At 46.3% G+C, this 19,759-nt stretch overlaps 6 protein-coding genes across 7 annotated transcripts; 4 read left to right on the top strand and 2 right to left on the bottom strand.

The window, feature by feature from the left end:
* The first annotated feature begins 1,176 nt into the window (after positions 1-1,176).
* Positions 1,177-5,241, top strand: LOC6544634 (E3 ubiquitin-protein ligase Bre1). Its single transcript, XM_001971988.3, has 4 exons — positions 1,177-1,330; positions 1,545-2,697; positions 2,804-3,693; positions 3,754-5,241. Exons 2-4 carry the CDS (start codon positions 1,552-1,554, stop codon positions 4,850-4,852), a joined length of 3,135 nt encoding a protein of 1,044 aa, XP_001972024.1. The 5' UTR covers positions 1,177-1,330; positions 1,545-1,551; the 3' UTR covers positions 4,853-5,241.
* Positions 5,242-8,620: 3,379 nt separating this feature from the next.
* LOC6544633 (alpha-tocopherol transfer protein-like) lies at positions 8,621-12,105 on the top strand. Its single transcript, XM_001971987.3, has 2 exons — positions 8,621-8,905; positions 10,811-12,105. The coding sequence occupies exon 2, from the start codon at positions 10,893-10,895 to the stop codon at positions 11,865-11,867; it is 975 nt and encodes a 324-aa protein (XP_001972023.1). The 5' UTR covers positions 8,621-8,905; positions 10,811-10,892; the 3' UTR covers positions 11,868-12,105.
* Positions 10,678-15,366, bottom strand: LOC6544632 (peptidoglycan-recognition protein LD). 2 transcript variants are annotated; one of them, XM_026977551.1, is made up of 7 exons: positions 15,284-15,366; positions 14,886-15,034; positions 14,599-14,783; positions 13,635-14,536; positions 13,056-13,364; positions 12,508-12,686; positions 10,679-12,448 (listed from the first exon to the last, which is right to left on the bottom strand). In XM_026977551.1, exons 4-7 carry the CDS (start codon positions 13,663-13,665, stop codon positions 12,122-12,124), a joined length of 846 nt encoding a protein of 281 aa, XP_026833352.1. In that variant the 5' UTR covers positions 13,666-14,536; positions 14,599-14,783; positions 14,886-15,034; positions 15,284-15,366; the 3' UTR covers positions 10,679-12,121. The 2 variants fall into 2 exon arrangements, with proteins under 2 accessions (XP_015013858.1, XP_026833352.1); XM_015158372.2 differs by lacking the exons at positions 14,599-14,783; positions 14,886-15,034; positions 15,284-15,366 and having other exon boundaries at positions 10,678-12,448; positions 13,056-13,927.
* On the bottom strand, positions 13,949-15,366 carry LOC6544631 (transmembrane protein 11 homolog, mitochondrial). The gene is made up of 4 exons (XM_001971985.3): positions 15,284-15,366; positions 14,886-15,034; positions 14,599-14,783; positions 13,949-14,536 (listed from the first exon to the last, which is right to left on the bottom strand). Exons 1-4 carry the CDS (start codon positions 15,304-15,306, stop codon positions 14,372-14,374), a joined length of 522 nt encoding a protein of 173 aa, XP_001972021.1. The 5' UTR covers positions 15,307-15,366; the 3' UTR covers positions 13,949-14,371.
* A 199-nt stretch (positions 15,367-15,565) lies between these two features.
* On the top strand, positions 15,566-18,019 carry LOC6544697 (membrane-associated tyrosine- and threonine-specific cdc2-inhibitory kinase). Its single transcript, XM_001971984.3, has 4 exons — positions 15,566-16,851; positions 16,914-17,059; positions 17,116-17,480; positions 17,536-18,019. Exons 1-4 carry the CDS (start codon positions 15,897-15,899, stop codon positions 17,669-17,671), a joined length of 1,602 nt encoding a protein of 533 aa, XP_001972020.1. The 5' UTR covers positions 15,566-15,896; the 3' UTR covers positions 17,672-18,019.
* A 65-nt stretch (positions 18,020-18,084) lies between these two features.
* On the top strand, positions 18,085-19,127 carry LOC6544696 (nucleolar protein 12). The gene is made up of 2 exons (XM_001971983.3): positions 18,085-18,241; positions 18,302-19,127. The coding sequence occupies exons 1-2, from the start codon at positions 18,180-18,182 to the stop codon at positions 19,026-19,028; spliced, it is 789 nt and encodes a 262-aa protein (XP_001972019.1). The 5' UTR covers positions 18,085-18,179; the 3' UTR covers positions 19,029-19,127.
* Positions 19,128-19,759: the final 632 nt, after the last annotated feature.

Raw genomic sequence — 19,759 nt, 5'->3', positions numbered from 1 at the left:
TCTAAATTGAGCCTTGCATTGTTCAATTATAAGCTATATATTTGTTGTATAATTATCGAACCCAGTAAATTTTGCGCCTACAGTCTAGTATTTTTAGTTTCACTTGCCTATTCGACATTTACCGATAAGCAGCGACGTCCGGTTATCGATAACATGCACGCAAATGCGAGGGACAGTGATGCCAATTTAGCCAAACCAGCCCGGAAATCTGTCCTTTTTTACGTTTTTCTATCCGGAAATCTGTCCTTTTTAGGCAATGTTAGAATTTTTAAAATTTAATTGGTATAATTTCAAATTTTTTTGTTTGCAAACTATGTGGCATCTCTTTTAAGCAAAATGCTATCGATATTGTGTTTAATCGTATGAATATCGAACTCACTTTGTCAAATTGCCTAAAGAAGAATACCATCAAACTAATATACAAAAGCAAACATTTTGAGACAACAGTAAGTTGAACATTCTTCAGGCTTTATTTAAGACAATTTTTACTACTTTGTGCAAGTAACACATACACTACATACATACATACATACATACATACATACATACATACATACATACATACATACACATACATACATACATACATACATACATACATACATACATACATACATACATACATACATACATGTATACATACATACATACATATGTACATACATACATACGTGCAGACATACATCCTTCATACTTACATACGTACATACGTGCATACATACATACTCCGGTGCGTACACTACACATACACTACACTCACTGCTCGACGGGTAAATTAGAAGACATGCCTTACAGTCCTCACTAGAACCAGTTGGGAATTATAGGGCTACAAGAAAATATGATTCCTAAGCAAATATTAAAAGCGGCAATAACTTTGTGTTCCAACAGTAAGTTAAACATTCTTCAGGCTTTGTTTAAGGAAATTTTTACTACTCACTTTAAAGACCTCACTATTTCACTCACTAATATAATTATGACAAAATAATAGATTATTATTTAATTACTTGCAGCTCGAGATTAATTTAAAATATTAAATTAAAAGTTAACTAAATAAATAATAATCATAAACAAAATCTGTCCTGTTTTTTCATCCTTTTTTGAAATTTTCAGCCTATTTTTTCCGTTTTATTTTCTCAATCTGTCCTTTTTTTCAGAAAAATATTGGCATCACTGGCGAGGGAGTAAAGCGAATGATGATACCGTACCGGTGTGAAAATCCCAAGTGTGACCGCAGCACGCATTCGATATTGATGAAGCCTGGCAAAACGTAGAAAAGCAAAAGAAAACCTTAATTAATGTTAAGTTAAAAGTGTATAAACCTGAGATTAAGGTGAGTGGCCCACAACGTTCTAGATTTTGAGCACCCAGCAGGCCTGGTGATGTCGGCAGTGGCGGGAGCATTACACCTCTACCGCCATCGCCTCCACCGCACACAATAAAAATGGAGTACAGCCACGAATGGGCAAATCAATAATTTTCAGCACTCCAATTGTTTTCACAACTGCAATCAGTCCAATTCGCCATCTCTCTCCTCTATTCCGCAGTGCAAGGATGTCGAAACGGAGCGCCGACGACGCCACCGGCAGCAGCTGCTTGGTGGCCGCTGCAGCCGCCGGCCAGCCGCCCATTAAGAAGGTGCACTTCGAGCCCCATCTAATTGGGCCGGTGTCCACACTGGAGGAGATGGACATCAAGGTGCTGGAGTTCCAAAACAAGAAGCTCGCCCAGCGCATCGAACAGCGGATGCGTACGGAGGCGGAACTGCGACATCGTATCGAGCAGCTGGAAAAGCGGCAAACGCAGGACGACGCCGTTCTGAACGTGGTCAATAGGTATTGGAATCAGCTAAACGAGGACATACGGGTCCTGTTGCAGCGCTTCGATGCCGAAACGGCCGATGAACTGGAGAACCGGAATGAGAACGAGGTAACCACCTCGTTTCTCGCCCAGCTGTCCACCTGGGACAAGGAGGAGCTGGACGAAAAGCTGGCCAACCGCGTCCAAGTGTCCAAAAGGGCGGTGGCCAAGATCGTACAGGTTATTGATAGGTTAATGCAACGCAATGAGAAGATAACTCATGTCTTGAAAGGTGATAGTCTGACTTCAGCTGGGTCCGGTTCGGGATCGGGGACCGGCGGCGAGGAGGAACAGCAGCAGTCCAGCGGCGATGCAGAAACAACAACGCCATCGGCCGGTGTCCATGCGCTGGAGGAAACGCTGAAGCAAACGCACATCGAGATCATGAGCGAAAACCACAAGCTACAGAATCTGAACACCTCGCTGCACGAGAAGTTCCACACCATGTCGCTGAAAATGAAGGAGTACCAGGACGCGCACACCGCCAAGGAGACGGAGAATGCCGAACTGAAGAACCAGATAGACGAACTGCAATATGACCTAGAGAAGATCCATTGCCGGAATGATAAGCTGGAGAACCATCTGGCCGAGGCCATTGAGAAGCTGAAGGCCTACCACCAGATTTACGGTGATCCCAATAAGAGCACTAATAGTGCCAAGACACCCACTTCCACAGGCACCGGCGGCGCCACCACTAGCGTTAATAGCCAGCTCTTGGAGGAGCTGCAAAAGGAGCTGGAGGAGTATCGCGAACTGGCCAACAACCGACTGCAGGAGCTGGATAAGCTCCATGCCACGCATCGCGAAACCCTCAAGGAGGTGGAGAAGCTCAAAATGGATGTAAGTTTTAAATAAATATTGTCTTATCCACAGGATTATTAATTATAATTAGACATTTTATATAATGTGTTGTATTCATCGGATTAATCCATGAAATCCTTTCCAGATAAGACAGTTACCAGAATCGGTAATTGTGGAAACCACGGAGTACAAGTGCCTGCAGAGCCAGTTTTCCGTGCTCTACAACGAGTCCATGCAGATAAAGACCATGTTGGACGAGACCCGAAACCAGCTGCAGACGAGCAAGAACCAGCATCTGCGACAAATCGAAGTGATGGAGAGCGAGGAACTTATCGCCCAGAAGAAGGTCCGCAGCGAGATGATCCAGATGGAGGACGTTCTAGCCCTCATCCGAAAGGAGTACGAAACGCTACGCATTGAGTTCGAGCAGAACATGGCAGCCAACGAGCAGACGGCACCCATTAATCGCGAGATGCGCCACCTAATCACCTCTCTGCAAAACCACAATGGCCAACTTAAGGGGGAGGTGCAGCGCTACAAGCGAAAGTACAAGGATACTTCCACGGACAACTTAAAGCTGCGTCAGGAGCTGGCCGATGCTCTAGCTACGCTCGAAGGCAACAAGTTGCAGGCGGCTACTGGTGCGGCTGGCGAAGAAATCAAGCAGGAGAACTCCACGAGTGTCAAAGAGGAGAACTCTAACAACGTTTCCGCCAGTGGTCAAACAAACCAAACGAATTCCGGCAACGACAACAACGTAGCCATCAAGGAGGAAAACCATATCTCGGCAGAAGACGAAGCTGATGACGATGCCAGTGGTAAGGACGTGAAGGACGGCATCAAGCAGGAGAAGCTCAGTTCTGGGGAAGCGGCGGCAGCTGAGAAGAAGGATTCCCCTGGACCCGGAAACTCAACAACTTCTGCTACCAATGCTGTTCCCGTCAAAAACGACAAGGATTCCAAGGATGTTGTCAAGGGCAAGGATGTCAAGGCGGTGGAAAGCGAAACGGTGCGGGATCTGAAGGCGCAACTAAAGTAAGTTTGGTTTGGTTATCAGAAATAACGATAATCTGTTTAACTGTGTTTGATTTACAGAAAAGCGCTGAACGATCAGAAAGAAATGAAACTCCTGCTGGATATGTACAAAGGCGTATCGAAGGATCAGCGCGACAAGGTCCAGCTGATGGCCACCGAAAAGAAGCTGCGCTCCGAGATCGAGGAGCTCCGCCAGCAGTTAAAGAAGCTTCAGGAAAGCAAGCGCGAGGAACGGAAGAAGCTGGCCGACGAGGAGGCGTTACGTAAGATTAAGCAATTGGAGGAGCAGAAGTACGAGCTGCAAAAACAGATGGCTAACCACAAGCCCACGGATAATTCATGGGGCAGTGGAGCGCCTGGTACAGCGAACTACACGCGACCGTTTGTTGGTTCCCACGAAGAGGAGGCGTTGCTAAACGAGATGGAGGTCACCGGGCAGGCGTTCGAGGACATGCAGGAGCAGAACTCCCGGCTCATACAACAGCTGCGTGAGAAGGACGACGCCAACTTTAAGCTTATGTCCGAGCGCATCAAGGCCAACCAGTTGCACAAACTGCTGAGAGAGGAAAAGACGGTGCTGGAGGATCAAATGACAACGGCGACCACGCAAATCGAAGCCATGCACATTGTGCTGCGAAAGCTCGAAGAGAAGGAACGCAGCCTGCAGGCCACAGTCGCCTCCATCGAGAAAGAGTTGATGCTGCGGCAGCAAGCCATGGAGATGCACAAACGCAAGGCGATTGAATCGGCGCAGTCGGCAGCGGACCTCAAGCTGCATCTCGAAAAGTATCACGCGCAAATGAAGGAGGCGCAGCAAGTGGTGGCGGAGAAGACCAGTTCGCTGGAGGCAGAGGCCTACAAGACCAAGCGGCTGCAGGAGGAGCTGGCGCAGTTTAAACGCAAGGCGGAGCGCATGAAGAAGATGGAGATGTCGGGCACCACCATTGACGAGGTGATGATTGAGGAGATCCGAGAATACAAAGAAACACTCACGTGTCCCTCGTGCAAGGTGAAGCGGAAGGATGCTGTTCTGTCAAAGTGTTTCCATGTCTTCTGCTACGACTGCCTGCGCACACGGTATGAAACGCGGCAGCGGAAGTGTCCCAAATGCAACTGCGCCTTTGGCGCCAACGATTATCATAGGCTATATCTGCAGTAGATAAGCGATAGAACCCGTAACGATAATTTAGATACGTTCCGGTCATGTCCTATTCACACACAAGACACACACCACCCCACACACCCAAGCAGAGACAGTCACACACACATTCATGCCGGATTATTATTCATTATGCATATATTACCTACGTACTAATATTTGGTTAAGTAGTCTCCGAATAACTCCCCCCGATTCCCCATGGCAATTAATTGAATTTGTTCATTCTGGCGCCAAGCAAACGCATCTCATTATGAGTGCCGCGAGATCGTGACGCGGTTTTTATGTAGCTTCTAGTTTTTGTAAATCAAACTATTTTTAAATGATTTAATTGAAAACTAAATGTACGAACACTAATAAATGGCTAAAACCTATTGTTTAGCGTGCCCCAAGTTATTCTGATACCCAATTTCGCATTCAGTTAGATCATATTAAGCATATTGTAATCTTAAGTAAGCTACTCCTATTGTAATGATCAAACGTAGCGTAGATATCAATTGTATAAACTTGTCGGAGAATCCGTTTAAAAGTCGCGCTTTGCTTTGAAGGGCTGCTAACTTGGTTATAATTGATAAGTAATTGTAATAATGTATGATCGGAAATTGTTGTTCAGCTGAGCAAAAAGAATTTTGATTGTTTTTTGTTTGTGTGTAAGTGTGCTCGTTCATTCTGTATAATGTTTCATGAATAAAGAAACTAATGATCAGAAATAGTGACTTTGAATCCACTTCAACTCTCTACATAAAATCCACCTGTTAACGCTGTTAGCGCTCACGTACATATGTTAATAACAGCGATGTTTATCCGAAACCTGTTACTTTGGCGCGCAACAGGTTATCGGGTTTTGAAAGCTCTGTTAGTATTTTGTTCCCTACCAAAACAAAAAATTACGCATACGCGGGGCTGAAATTAAATAATTTTATTTATAAGCCACTTGATTAGAGAAAAATCCGAATTTGGTCTACAAAAATACATTTCTCTAGGATTTCACTTTATTAATCCAATTTAAGAATATTTTTGCATAATGCTACTAGGTCTTTTATAGCATTTATATATATTTTCTTATATCTTTTATGGTCGTAATGGATATTTTCTATTTATAAATAGATAATTGAGTCCAGCTGTATTAAACTCTTTCAAGCAAGTGTCTTAATTTGCATCAAGTTTTGGAGGCAAATCTAGTTTAGGTAAGCGGTGTTAGGTTCAAATTGGTTCAAATTGGCCAGAACAGCCCAGTTGGCCATTCCCCAGTAATTATGGTACCTAGTAGTTATTACAATGGCTCAAGAGCAGCGACATTGTCTTGTGCAATTATAATTAACAGTTGACGCAATTCGGCGACCAAAAGTAAGCCAAGAATTTATTTACCTTGGGCAAGTGGGCTCGTGGCAACTGCGCCAGTATCAACAACATGTGTATTGCGTATTGGCCAAACAGCCCCCTCATCGATGCCCTAAAAAGGCTTAGATGATAAATTATTGTTCTGTAAGTCCCCCAAAAATGATATGCAAATTGTCTGCCATTTTCGGTGGATCAAGAAAGACCTGAAAACAGCCAGCAGCCAGAAAGAGAATGTATGGATGGCTAGATAATATGGATGTATACTGCGGTCATTTTCGAAACCATAATTAAGTCCTACCGCTGATTTTCTTCGCTGTTAATTATGGTTAAGCCCAAAATCACAAAGCTGCGTAAAATCTTGTGGGCAGTCAGTTTTGTGTGCACGACTGAATATTTCGATAAAGGTTTTACCTCTGCCACATGAAACATTTACCCAATACAGCCAGACGTACCCCCCTCGATTCACAGAAATTGCAAATTGTTTCGTCCGCTTTGCGCCATGTAATGTGTTTATTAAAAATTATTGTTATTGTTCGCATCGAGAGGTGGCGGCATCTTTATGAGCGGGCTACCTACCAGCTGATGTGGAGCAATTGGACGGGTTGTTGGGGCATCTTTGCCGTAAACTCGTTATGCGGCAAGCCCAGTAAAAAGAAAAATGAAACGAAATGAAAACGAAAACGAAAAAATAAGTGTAAAAAGAGTGAGAAATTAAAATCGTGCCAGCGATGAGTGAGCACATTACACCGAGCACTTGGCGAAGCGAGTGCGGTTATTACCCACATAACGAATCTGTTTAAAATGTGCCTGCTCCGGTGGAGTAGGTCAATCCGCGCTGGTCAGGGACAATGGCGAAGGTTACCGCTGCAAGCGGGGATAGCCGGGTCGTAAGACTCCAGGAGACCCCAACACGGAAGTCTCCGTAAGGGATGAAACCACTTTCAGTTTAAATTATGGATTTAGGCGCCTTTCATTTGGAGATTTATGTACATAGGCTCAAATAAACAAGGTCAATATGCGAGCAAAAAGCGGATTAACTAACTAGAAATACTTGAAATTTGTTCAGTAATTTGTTGTAGTAAGCATTTAATCTGCTAATCCAACATCAAAAACTCTGCTGATCATGAGTGGCTCAGCTTTTTGCCTAACTTAAGCGCTTAGAATATTGCCAAATGTTGTTCGAAATCTAATGGTGAACTCGAAATTTGTCCACCATTTATGGTGCTCCAATGAAATGGCGTTTTCACTTTGCCACCAAGGCTACGAAGGGAACTCTTTCTCAAGTGGCCTTCTTTTGGCCGTCAATAAACGAAATGGTCATTGAATCAAGGCTCCTAACAAGATCAACATTAATTATCATCGGACAAAGGCATTTTCACACTGCAGCCTAATGATTGTTTAGCACTCAGGGCGTGCCAGCCCTTCCATCCAATCAACTCGCCCACGGGCTAGGGTAAACTAATCATTGTATTAGCATGCTGATGACCGCAACTCGATGAATGCCCCATGCATTTGGACCTACGCCCTTTGGGTTGGGAAACGCCGAAATGCCGAAATGCCAACGCCACTCAGATGTCCAAATGCCCAAATGTCCAAGCCCACGTCACGGCCCTGGGTCCAAAGAAGAGTCCAAAATATCCGAAAGGGCCAACGCATTTCCCAGCCGTAAACTGCAGTCGCACTTCGCACTGGCACACAAACTGGAACTGGAAGTGGAACTGGACAGCTGGATAAACAACATCGCATCGCCGCATGACGTATGCGCCGGTCGATCATTAGGTGCTCGGGCCATTAGCAATGGCGACAGCATCATTACCATGGGGGGATTGCATTTTCAAGGTTGCCACTGAAGTCGGGCCATGAAAATGCAAATTTTTTCACCAGTCGCCCCGCGATTGCCGGTGAGCAATGTTTTTCAGCCGACCTAATGAATGAAATGGGCGTGAAGAAAGGGGGCGGGGAATGCATCTACGGGTTCGCAAAGATATAGGGGCGATATAGCTGAGGAATGAGTCGAGCATGAACCGCTAGCGAACCTGATCTACAGCCACTGGCGACTGGCCAAGCGACCAACTGACCAACTGACTGACTGACATTGCCCAACGACAGCCACTCTTTAATGCTTTATGGCCACCTCTGATGACTGTGCTCAGGCTCCGCCACTGGCTCTCCCAAAAACATGTGGCCAAAAGGTTCGCGTACTTCGTACTTTCAGTTGCGGCTGGCCAAAAACTTGTTCCCTCCAACTCCAACTCCAGCTCCAGCCTCAGCCGAGTCTCAATCTCCATGCAGCAGCAGCAGCAGCAGCATTTAGCCATCGAACAGCCGATCGGATTGCATTCGAGTCCCTCGCTCAGCCACTCGGCTGTGGGCTACATGTACATGGCGTTCGCTAGTGGTGGTTTGGCCATTATATAATCCAGTTAATTTCTTTAACAATTTTTGTTTCTCCCCGGGCTTCTGCGCTGTTTTGCTAGACGAGGCCTCTCCAGCCAGCGCCATTCGTTGTTTGGACCTCGCGTTGCTTGGACGTACATTTCAATCGGCGCGTCGTCTCTCGAAGATCGTCTGGCACAGCTATATCTCCAGCGAGCTACTCGTGTACCAGTCGTGGCCAGGGAACCCGTATCAAGGATTGCGAAACGGGCGTTTGGCATTGCGCATACGCAGCGTGTGACGTGCTCCACAGGGCGATCAAGGAATCGAAACAGGAGTGTAAGTGCCAAACTGCGCGTGTTCGTGATAATTTCGAGAACTACTGCAAGCAAAGGACTCATTCTAGCGTACAAGGATTAATAACATCATACACAGCATTTCGTTCAACATTTCCAATACTTTTCACAATATATTTATAACCCAGAGAAGAGTGTTCATATGCAACAATTGTGGAGAATACCAGAATAGCCATTATATAATAACCAAGCTAATAACCAAACCCTCCATCTTGCGCGAAGTTTGTTTTTTTTAATTTGAATGTAACTTTTCATGCGCTATTCCATCAAAAAGCAATCAACCACTGCAAGATGTATCAAAATCCAATTAGCCTTTGGCCCGAGTTGGATTCGCAATTGAGTGCTGCCTTTGGAAAACCAAACAAGCTTAACACAAAACCTTTTCCAAAATCCATCAGCGAGGAGAATAAGGAGGCTGGATAACAATTACCAAATAGGCAGCGACTGCACCGCCTGTTGCATTATTGGCCTGCTCAGTTGGCCACACAAAAGCCACGCAAGCCACAACGAGCTCCTAATAAACATGTTGAAACCTGTGAGAGAGCGCGAAAGAGATGGGCAGATGGCGAGCGAAAGAGATGGCAAGCGGGATCCAACGGGCGCATTGCCCAATGACATTTTGAAATCGCATTTCCAGTTGGTGGGGGGGGGAAAACCGACAAAACGAAAATTGAAAAGCCGACAGCAGAAAAACGTAAAAAAGCAAAGTCGAATGCAAATGTTGGACCAAAACGAAATCAATTAAATGGCACAGAGTTCGCAACGTTCGAAACCGCAGACATATGATGTATGCAAATGGGTCGATGTCATGGGAAAACGCATTTCTATCTCGATTATCTGGGATTCGAGGTCCGCAGACAAAGGGCCATAAATAAACAATCCGCAATAAAACAATCAAAACCATCGGCAGCTCGGATCACAAATCACAAATTGTGTGCAAATATTGGTATAAAGCCGAGCGTGTTGGTGCATCCCATGATCGCACTTTGTTTGTCCCCAAACTCAAACAGTGGCTCCAAAACAACGGAGGGCATGGCTTAGTCGCTTTCCCCATGCTTTTCTTTGCTTTCCACGGTCCTTGTTGTTATGCAATGCTCGATGCTCGATGCTCGATGCTCGACGCTCAAACAGTGAAACTCTTTCTTGTACTAGCTAATTACCAGCACTTCGTCTTCGTATTACTCATTCGCACATTTTTGAACCGATTGCGGTAAACAGTTTTGAACTTGAACTAAATTGGATTGTTTTTTCTGGTTTTTTGTCTTTTTGCCATATTTTATGTGTGGCCATAATGGCATTTGGTCGGTTTGGCAGGTCCCCTGACAACAAAGAAGTGAATAATTTATACATTTTTTCATCTTGTCGCTTTCGCATTGTCCATTTGCCATTGGTTGCTGTTTTAACAAAAACGCCTCTCTGCCGAGTTTTAATTAGCAAATATTTGCAAATTACAGCGATTCGTGATCCGGTGGCGTTCGCCTTGAGATCACTGGGACCTTGAACTAATTTCTATGGGAAGACCACTAATAAGTCTTATTGATAAACATATGCAGAATTATCAAACAATAAGCTGAACTGTTGCTGGCCCATCGAGATTGGTTGGGCAAAGTAGTCGGAACTTGGATTAGTGGCTATCCAAGATGGCATTAATTTGGAAAGGTTTCATATAGAAGTTGGTAGCTAACTTGGTTACATTATCATATTTTACTTACTTACCGAAGATTTCTAAATGAAAATTGGAAAAGTTGCCCTTCTTTATTATAATTATGCATTTTACAAGTAAGTAAGTAAGTAAAGTCAGTCTCTTCAACCGCATATTATTAATCATACAAAGCGCCTTTGAGAAAAAAACCCAACTAATCCATGCACTCCCTATCTTTCTTTGCAGTGACCGCAATCCATGCTCAACGCGTGACCACAGAGCAGCCACAACAAGCCGCAGATTTCCAGCATAGAAGGAACCAACCAAAATGGTGCAGGACCAGGGAGAGACGACAGCCCTGCCAGAGGCGCTGCTGAAGATCGCCAAGCGGGAGCTGCGGGAGGATCGATGCACCCGGGAGCAGTGTCTGGAGCAGCTGCGGAATTGGGTGGCCAAGAACGAGGATCTGCAGAATGTGCGCTGCGACGACACCTTCCTGCTGCGCTTCCTGCGGGCCAAGAAGTTCAGTGTGCCGATGGCCGAGCAGACGCTACTCAAGTACCTGAACATCAGGCGCACGTTCCCGCACATGAGCACCCAGCTGGACTACCTGGAGCCGCGACTCGGCGACCTCATCGATCAGGGCTACATATTTGCGGTGCCACAGCGGGATAAGCACGGCCGCCGGGTGGTGGTCATCAATGCCAAAGGCCTCAATCCGAAGATCCATACCAGCTGCGACCAGGCCAAGGCCCACTTCCTCACCTACGAGTGCCTGATGGAGGATCAGGAGACACAGATCACGGGGCTGACGCATGTGGGTGACTTTGCCGGCGTGACCACGGCGCATGTGACCAACTGGAATCCCACGGAGTTTGCCCGCATCTTCAAGTGGGGTGAGCAGTCGTTGCCCATGCGTCACAAGGAGATCCACCTTATCAATGTGCCATCCACACTGAAGTGGCTCATTGATTTCGTGAAGAATCGCGTCAGTTCCAAGATGAAGAACCGCCTGATCATCTACGGAAGCGAAAAGGAGCTGATGAAGTGCGTGGATCAGGGCTGTCTGCCCCAGGAAATGGGTGGCAAAATGCCCATGCGTGAGATGATCGAGCTGTGGAAGCAGGAGCTAGCGACCAAGCGGGACCTAATCCTTGGCCTGGACAAGAGTATTCTGCTCTCCGATCGCGGCATCCAGCGGAAAAGCAGCTTCAATGCCGAAAAGGCCTCCACCGGCGGACCAAATTTCGTTTCACAAATCGAGTCCATCGAGGGCAGCTTTCGGAAACTGGAGTTCGACTAGCCAGTTCTAGACCCAGTTCTAGTTTAAGTTTATAGTCCTTAGTCTTAGGCATCATCCGTTAACCCAATGCGCAACGCTTTGCCGGTCCCCCGATCCTGGCCAGCGCCCGATCCTGGCCAGCGCCCGATCCTGGGGATCCCTGATTCGCTTATCGGTGGCACCCGCTTTACTCATCCTGCGCTTCTTTGTATACTGTTTGTGTTTGTGGCGTACAATAAACGAGTGGAATAATTTGGAAGCGTCTGTTTGTGGATTCACTTGGCCGTTTGGTGGCTCGCGTATTGCGGCCAGTGCCTCACTTCGCGCTGCAGTGCTTCCGTATTGCTGCCCATTACGTACAGCTGGTACTCCTGCTGCAGAATGCGGCGCTTCAGGGACTCCAGGATCAGAGCCTGGGCGGCCATCAACTGGCAATCGATGGGTGGTCTGTCGCTGAAGTTACCCACGAAGGCCGTCACCAAGGAGTCGCTCCCAGGAAGATCCCGCGAGAAATTGCTCCGGTAGTGCCATCCTCTTGCCTCGAAGACCTGGCAATCACCGGCGACCATGAAATTGTAGGGCAGCTCCCCCAGATGTGACCTCTAGGAAATGATTGAATTTAGCTGAATGAATTTAATAACAATATGTGCGATTAACTCACTTCCAGCTTACGCAATATATCCGGGCAATCATCATGGCACTCACTGCCCTCGGTATGGGTAAAAACCACTGTGTAGACACGGATCGGATCCAAAAGAGTTCCCCGACCCTGGAGATCCATATCCGACCATACATCATGCCCAATCAGACTGAGTCGGTAGCCAAAGTCCGGCGTTTGGGCTGCAAGCAGTGCAAATGATTCAGTCATTAAGTGGCTTTGTCAACCTACAAAGGCAAATTTCGAAAAATTTAACAATGAGTCATATGTGTGCATGCATACGAAAAAGCGAATCATAAGCTTTCCGAGCTAGCCAGGAAATCCGTCTTTTTTAAAAGCATTTAAAAAAAGCACTTGAATATAAAGTAATACATTTTATTTTGTGCATTTGATACATATGTAGATAGATTTTCTGTTTAATACTTTCGCATGCCCACAGAAACTAACATGTGCAGCTTATCATAGCTCACAGCTAATTCAGATTTATTTGTTATAACAAAAACGAATTGAGCACGTACTCGTGCACGTCCTCCTTCAGCTGGCAAACTCACTTTGTCTCCAGAGCAAATAGGCGGCGAGTGCCAAGGCGGAGGCACACATGACCAGCAGTCCCACCGAGCGCCAATTGAAGCAGTCTTTGTGGAGCGGATTTACCGGAGGGCCACCCGCAGAAGAAGCCGTCGAGGAGGAGGAGGCTGTGAGGGATGAGGGCGCCGTGGTGGACCGCTGAGCAGCTGAGAGCAGGGGAGTGGATTCGCCGACACCGCAATCCTTGTCGACTCGAATGTGTATATCTTGGATGGATTCCAGGCTGCCATACGTAGACTGGGAGACTGCGGCTGGCGAGGGGCTACGGCGTGCTATCGTAGCGAAATATAGAGCAAACAACACATTATGGAGTTTAGCCAAGATAAAAGCGACCAGATGATTAGTCAAGTGGCACAGTTGGTCCAGTCCACTCTGATCTTGGTGGGCATAGTATTTGCTGATGGCACGCAGACTGTAGGCGCTCACGAAGATCGGCATCTTGCCACTAACTGGGATGCGATATACAGCGGTGATGCAGATATATCTTACCCCTTTTAACCATATCTTATCAAGAGAAGGGCTTATCTATCGCGCGGACTTACCCGCTCGCACGGCTATGTGACTGGAGTCCATGGCTAAACGGCTCTGGCTGCATCTGCATCTGCCTGGGCATCAAGGTGGTGTCGTGGAGTGGGTCAGCTTCTTACCGGATCGCACTGGAACACACCACTCGATCGATCGGAGTCGGTGCTGTCAACCACTGCCAGCTGAATGCATAAAACGACTGAGACGAGAACGAGGCAGAGTGCCCGCATGAAGCAGAACATTTCCGTAAATCATCAGCTGGGAATTCAAGGGGTCTTATCGCACTCATTCTCAAACTCTCTTAACTGTGGGCTAACTTTAAAGCGGGGAGTAACATTCGCATCGCGTTTATTTGACTTTCGCTTTCTGATATCTTCAACTAGACTCTAATAACAATCATAAATGGGTTTTGCTTTATACACAGTGGTTGGCTTTGCTTAATTTACAGTGCAGAGGCTGCTCCTCCCTTAAGACTAGTTTAGGCTTGGGAACCGTAATAAGTTATGAGCATGCTGGCCAGTCCAAGTGGCAGCCACGGAAACACTAAACATGGACACACTGGTCAGAGACGTCGCCTGGGACTTGGGAACATTTAAAACTTTCACGAAAGACAGTACATTGTGTTAAAATCGTTCGAAAATCTAAAAGAAATGCATTCGCCTATTTGCTTAAACTAAACTTATTAGGTATTACGCCTCCGCAGGGGACAGGCCTAATCCAGCTGCTGGCCATATTAGGAGCTCCATCGAATCCCCTACTTGTAGGACCGCCAAATCTGCCAGGCGCACAGGGCAGCCGAGAGGAAGGATACGCCACGGTGCAAGTATTTGGTTTTTGAGTTGGACGAGTAGCCCAAAATCACAGGCGAGGAGACATCTGTCAGCGGGAGTTTCTCCAACACAGTGTCATTATTTTCTACCTATAATGTACGCCGAATGTTAGGTGCTTAATCTTGAATATCGAGATTTTTGCGATTCATACCTGATACTGACAGCAAGGATCATAGTTCCAAGAGACCGTGTAGAGTCCTGTGCAAAATATGGAGAGTGCACAAGCGGGTGCTGCAATGATGGGGCGATCCCGCCAGAGCAAGCTGGCCACCAGGGAAACCACTCCAGTGGCCACCGCCGTCTTGTGCAGGCAGTTGCCCACCCAAATCCAGCGACCTGTGAAGAAAAGTAATTCGTGAAACAATTTTTAGAACAGTACGTTTTGAAAATTTTCTGTGCTTCAAATTGAAATTTAGAGGAACACTCCCAAGAGCTTACCAGTTTCGTCGCCCAAGCGAGGCGGCTCTATGATGATGAAGTCCACCTTGGCTTCCAGCGCCTTGTCCAGTTCCGCCTCGAATCTTTCATGGGCATTGGAACTGTCGTAGACCTCGCGGATGACATGGAAAGTGTGCACCTTACTCGTGCTGGGCAAGTACAAGAACAATACACAAATCAATCGCGGTTATCTTCATGTGAAACTCAAGGTTAAGGTCAAGACTAAGCTCAGAACAACAGAAGCACAGAAGCCATTGTCCAGGCGAGATAAATAAAGAAGCCGCCTAGTAAATTGCATAACCAGGGCAGGTGCACTTGGGCACTGGAATTCGGCTGCACCCCATGTAGAATGCGTTGCGCAATCCCACTGCATCCACGTAACTGGGCGCCGTATTTACCTTTCTATATTTCTGCTAACCATTTTGCTAATAAATTTGTTGTTTTCTATGTTGTTAATAAACTCAGTGCGGCCGCAGCTGGACCGTTAAAATATACCAGGTACCTATGGACACAATACTGCGCATACCATTGCTATGTACCAAAAGAAATACCGCGTGTGGGCGGCATGTTTGAATTATATCGTATTTGCACAAATCATGATTCTTCTGCTGCACATAAAGGCACAATTAAATGTTTTAGATACTTTAGTAATTTAACAAAACTCTTTAATAGCAATAATCGTAGTTTAAAGTTTTGAAAATGTTTCAGTATTTGAATTGCTCAATCATTCCTCCCTGGCTCTCCCATCTCTATTTACGATATGTGAATCGATGCATTAGAAAACAAATTAAGTGTTTTTAATAACTGTTGTGTACAGTACAGAAGGTTGTGTTACAGAAGGTTTAGTTAATTGAAACAAACAATTATACTTTCCAACAATGATTAAAATTATTATTACAATGTGGTAAATGAATTAGCCGGCTCTTATTGTCGCAAGCCAACAGGGATTTCGCCCGTCGTCCGATATGGTCACACTCACCCACTCATAAGAAAAGACACCCAAAATTGAAAATGGAAAAGCATCATCGCCTGCCGCTCCCAGAATTGCACGACGACAAACACAGACACAAGCAGTGCAATGGCGAGAACAGCAATCGCTTCCGGCCGCCGAAGTACAAGACGCGAGGCTACGTCGCCGTGGACAATAACAATCTGAACCGAAGCCAATCGCTGGGCTCCTGCAGCGCCAACAGTTCCCAGATCGCCCACGCGATCTCCTTCCGGGACGCCGGGTGTCCTGATTCCAGTATGCTGCCCTCGTCGCCAATCCAGGCAGAACTGAGCACCCTGTCCCTGTCACACTTCGAGCAGTGCTTCGAAAGGCTGGCCAAACTAGGCGAGGGATCCTTCGGCGAGGTGTTCCAGGTGCGCGACCGCTCCGACGGACGCTTATATGCCGTCAAGATCTCCAAGCAGCTGTTCCGCGGCGAACAGTACCGCGCCGAGCGTCTGGAAGAAGTGCGGCGGTATGAAGAGTTCTCCGGCCATGAGAACTGCATCCGGTTTATCCGCGCCTGGGAGCAGTACGATCGGCTGTACATGCAAATGGAGCTGTGCCGCGAAAGCCTGGAGCAGTACTTGCTGCGCTGCCAAAGGATACCCGAGGAGCGCATCTGGCACATCTTGCTAGATTTGCTTAGGGGGCTTAAGTCGCTGCACGACCGGAATCTTATCCATCTGGACATTAAACTGGACAATGTTCTGATCGGCGAGGACGACGAGACGTGCAAGCTGGCGGACTTTGGACTGGTCATCGATGTGGACAGGGCCAACAGCCATCACGCCACGGAAGGCGATTCGAGGTATATGGCTCCGGAAATCCTACAGGGTCACTTCTCCAAGGCTGCCGATATCTTCAGTCTGGGCATCGCCATGCTGGAGCTGGCATGCTACATGGATCTTCCTTCCAACGGCCCACTGTGGCACGAGCTAAGGCGCGGCATCCTGCCCGAGGAGTTCATAAATAGTGAGTTGACAAATTATTTGCTACTTAGATGGCAGGTTGCTAAGGTCTTCCTCTTAACACAGAAATATCACTGGAGCTGCAGTCGGTAATAAAGTCTATGATGATGCCGGATCCTGCTCAGAGGCCGACGGCTGATCAACTACTCTCACATCCCAAGCTGCAGCACCTGCAAAGAAAACGCAAGTCGCTGATGAACCTCAGTATGCTGGTAAGTACCCCCAAGCACATCTTCGAGAACCATTCCTAACTCTAAACAACATGCAGTCGCGTAGTTTTCGGCGATCTCGTCGCGCCGTATGGGGTAGAATGTGCAATTGGAAAACGGCCGCCTTCCGTTACCTTCTATACTTTCTGGAGGTCCTGCATCTATGCAAGCCCATAACGGCCTCACAGCCCAATATTAACATAGTCCCCTCGTCGCCTTCGTCAAAAGGAGTGCCTCTGGTGCCTCGTGTGGAGTTCCAGCTGGTAGGATCCACACCCATTGCTAATCGTGACTGCTATGCCTCCGACTTCCTTTCCGGCGAGGACCCGCTGGACCTATCCAATCAGGGTACCCCGAACGTAATAAATTCCACTCCATTGAACACAAACCAGGGCAAATCTCGTATGGATTTGCTAAAGAGCAAGTGAGTACATATAATCTCCTACCTATTGACTAGCATTTAATCTGTCCGCTTTCAGTGTGGATTCGATGGGCAGGTACGTTCAGGTACATGATTTCGAAAGTCCATGCTCCGCCCTGTCTTCCGCCAAGGTCCTCGACACCTCATCGTTCCGACGCAAAAAGCTCTTCGTCCTGGAATATGACGACGAGTAAGTACGGTGCCACCGAGCAACGTAAACCGAATGAATTTATGGTACACCCAATATATATCAGTTACAAAACGAATACCAGATACATATGGCAACAGAATATATCGTTAATTGTATTTTGCTTAGTTCTAGACTGTAGTGTTGTACGAAGTTTCCTAGATTTAGTCTTACAATTGTGTAATGTTAATGCTTCTTTAGAAGAACTTGTTGAACTTGAACATATAATCATGTGATATATATACGAAAAGCGATTTGAAAAGATTAAAAATAAAAACTAATTGAAATTAAAACTGGCACTGAATACATTGTATTGACATTTAAGGCATATGATACAAATAATTTAAAAGTAAAAAACAATGAACACTTGATATAAATAAATATTGCTTTTAAAACATTTTTGAATTGTAACGCGCCTTTGAGTTTCGGGGAAAAGTATTTCGGCCATCTGGTAACACTGGCTGCTCGCACATGTTGAAAACGTAAACAAAAACGAAAAGCACAAATATTTGAAAATGACCAGAAAAAAGGCTCCCAAGAAGAAAACAGAGGTTGTCTTCGACAACAAAAAACGGGTGTAAGTGAGGCGACAAAAAATCCACACAGGACACTAATACCCAAAATCCAAATCCCACAGAGAGTTCCTCAGTGGCTTCCGGAAAAGGAAGAACGAGCGACGATCGCGTGCAAAGGCGGAGCTGGAAAGGAACCTCAAGAATGAGCGCAAGCGTATCCGGCAGGAGGTGAAGGACGGCTTCAACCATCTAAAGAAGTCCTTCGAGCCACTGCGCGAACTCACCGAGGAGGACAAGTCTGAGGACGAGCAGCAGGAGGAGACCTACGAAGATGACGAAGTGCAGGTGAAGATCGTGGAGCTGACCACCAACGATCTGGCCGCCAAGCGCAATATGTTGGGTGCCAACACGGCAGAGGAAAGTGAACCGGAGGAGCAGGCTGATCAGAGCGAGGAGGACGATGCCGACCGGGCCAATATGATACCCGGCATGGATTTCGATCCCAATGCCCGCAAACGTAAATCCAAGCCGGTGGACGAAGAGGAGCCGAAGGCCAAGAAGGCCAACAACTCTACGCAGCCGGAGATCAAGAGCAAGAAGGATCTCGACCGCCTGATGAAGACCAAAACGCTAAAGAAAATGCATCAGAGCAAACTGTTCAAGCAGAAGGAGCGCCTTGACAAGAAGAACAACCAGAAGAAGGCCAAGCGGGACCGCAACAACACCATCAAGAGCGTTCCGAAGCACCAGCGCAAGCAGCTCAAGTATGGAAAGGCCAACCAGACGAAGTACCGAAAGGGACGGATGGTCAACAAGAAAGAGCTGCGGCGCAAACGCAATGCCAACTAAGTTTAGCTTTTAGCATAGTTTGTTTTACGGTTTATTTACTATTACTCTAGTTGATCAAATAAACTGTATAATTCCTGGCTTGTACAATAATTTTGCTAATACGCCGGTCGATTTTGTTTTTTTTTTGACCGCTTGCGTACATATTTTTCTGTCGTATTCAGGGTACATATACATCCAACATACTTTTTTATAATTTTTTTGGGTTATTAACATTGGCAATATCGCTGCTCGCCGCTGTTTGGGTTATGCTCTATAAATAAAAAGGGGGCGCCGCTAAAATTACACTCAATTTTTCATGGGTATGGGTCCTAGGTCTATTCTCGAAATCTATGTACAAAGTTTGCTTGCATGCTTGTTAGGCATAGGTTCTTAAAATATTGGGTTGCTTTATTTCCATTATGCGCAGTTGTTTAGCATGTTAAGTGTTTGCTTTTACGAGGTTAACATTTTTTAAAAATGAAACATTAGAGCGGTAACCTTGTGTTTTTTCTGATTGTTGGCGTCATTAAAGCGGTATCCTTAGTGCCCAATGGATGCAAGGTTGCCGCTGCAGTGTAAACGTTATTCTGCCGAAAACAATCAAATGTAATAAAATGCCAAACACAATCTCGCTTTTTTCTTTTATCGTACTTAATGATAGGCTTAGATTCTAATGGGACTGTGCTTGGGTGAAGGTGTGGGATGATTCTGGGGGCAACAGTTATGCTCTAGCTTATAGCTTACAGTCCTAT

This window comes from Drosophila erecta, unplaced genomic scaffold (genome assembly GCF_003286155.1).
Source record: "Drosophila erecta strain 14021-0224.00,06,07 unplaced genomic scaffold, DereRS2 tig00000021-arrow-pilon, whole genome shotgun sequence".
Lineage (NCBI taxonomy): Eukaryota > Metazoa > Arthropoda > Insecta > Diptera > Drosophilidae > Drosophila > Drosophila erecta.
Note: the sequence above shows the minus strand (reverse complement) of the source record. Positions and strands in the feature narration are given on the sequence as shown.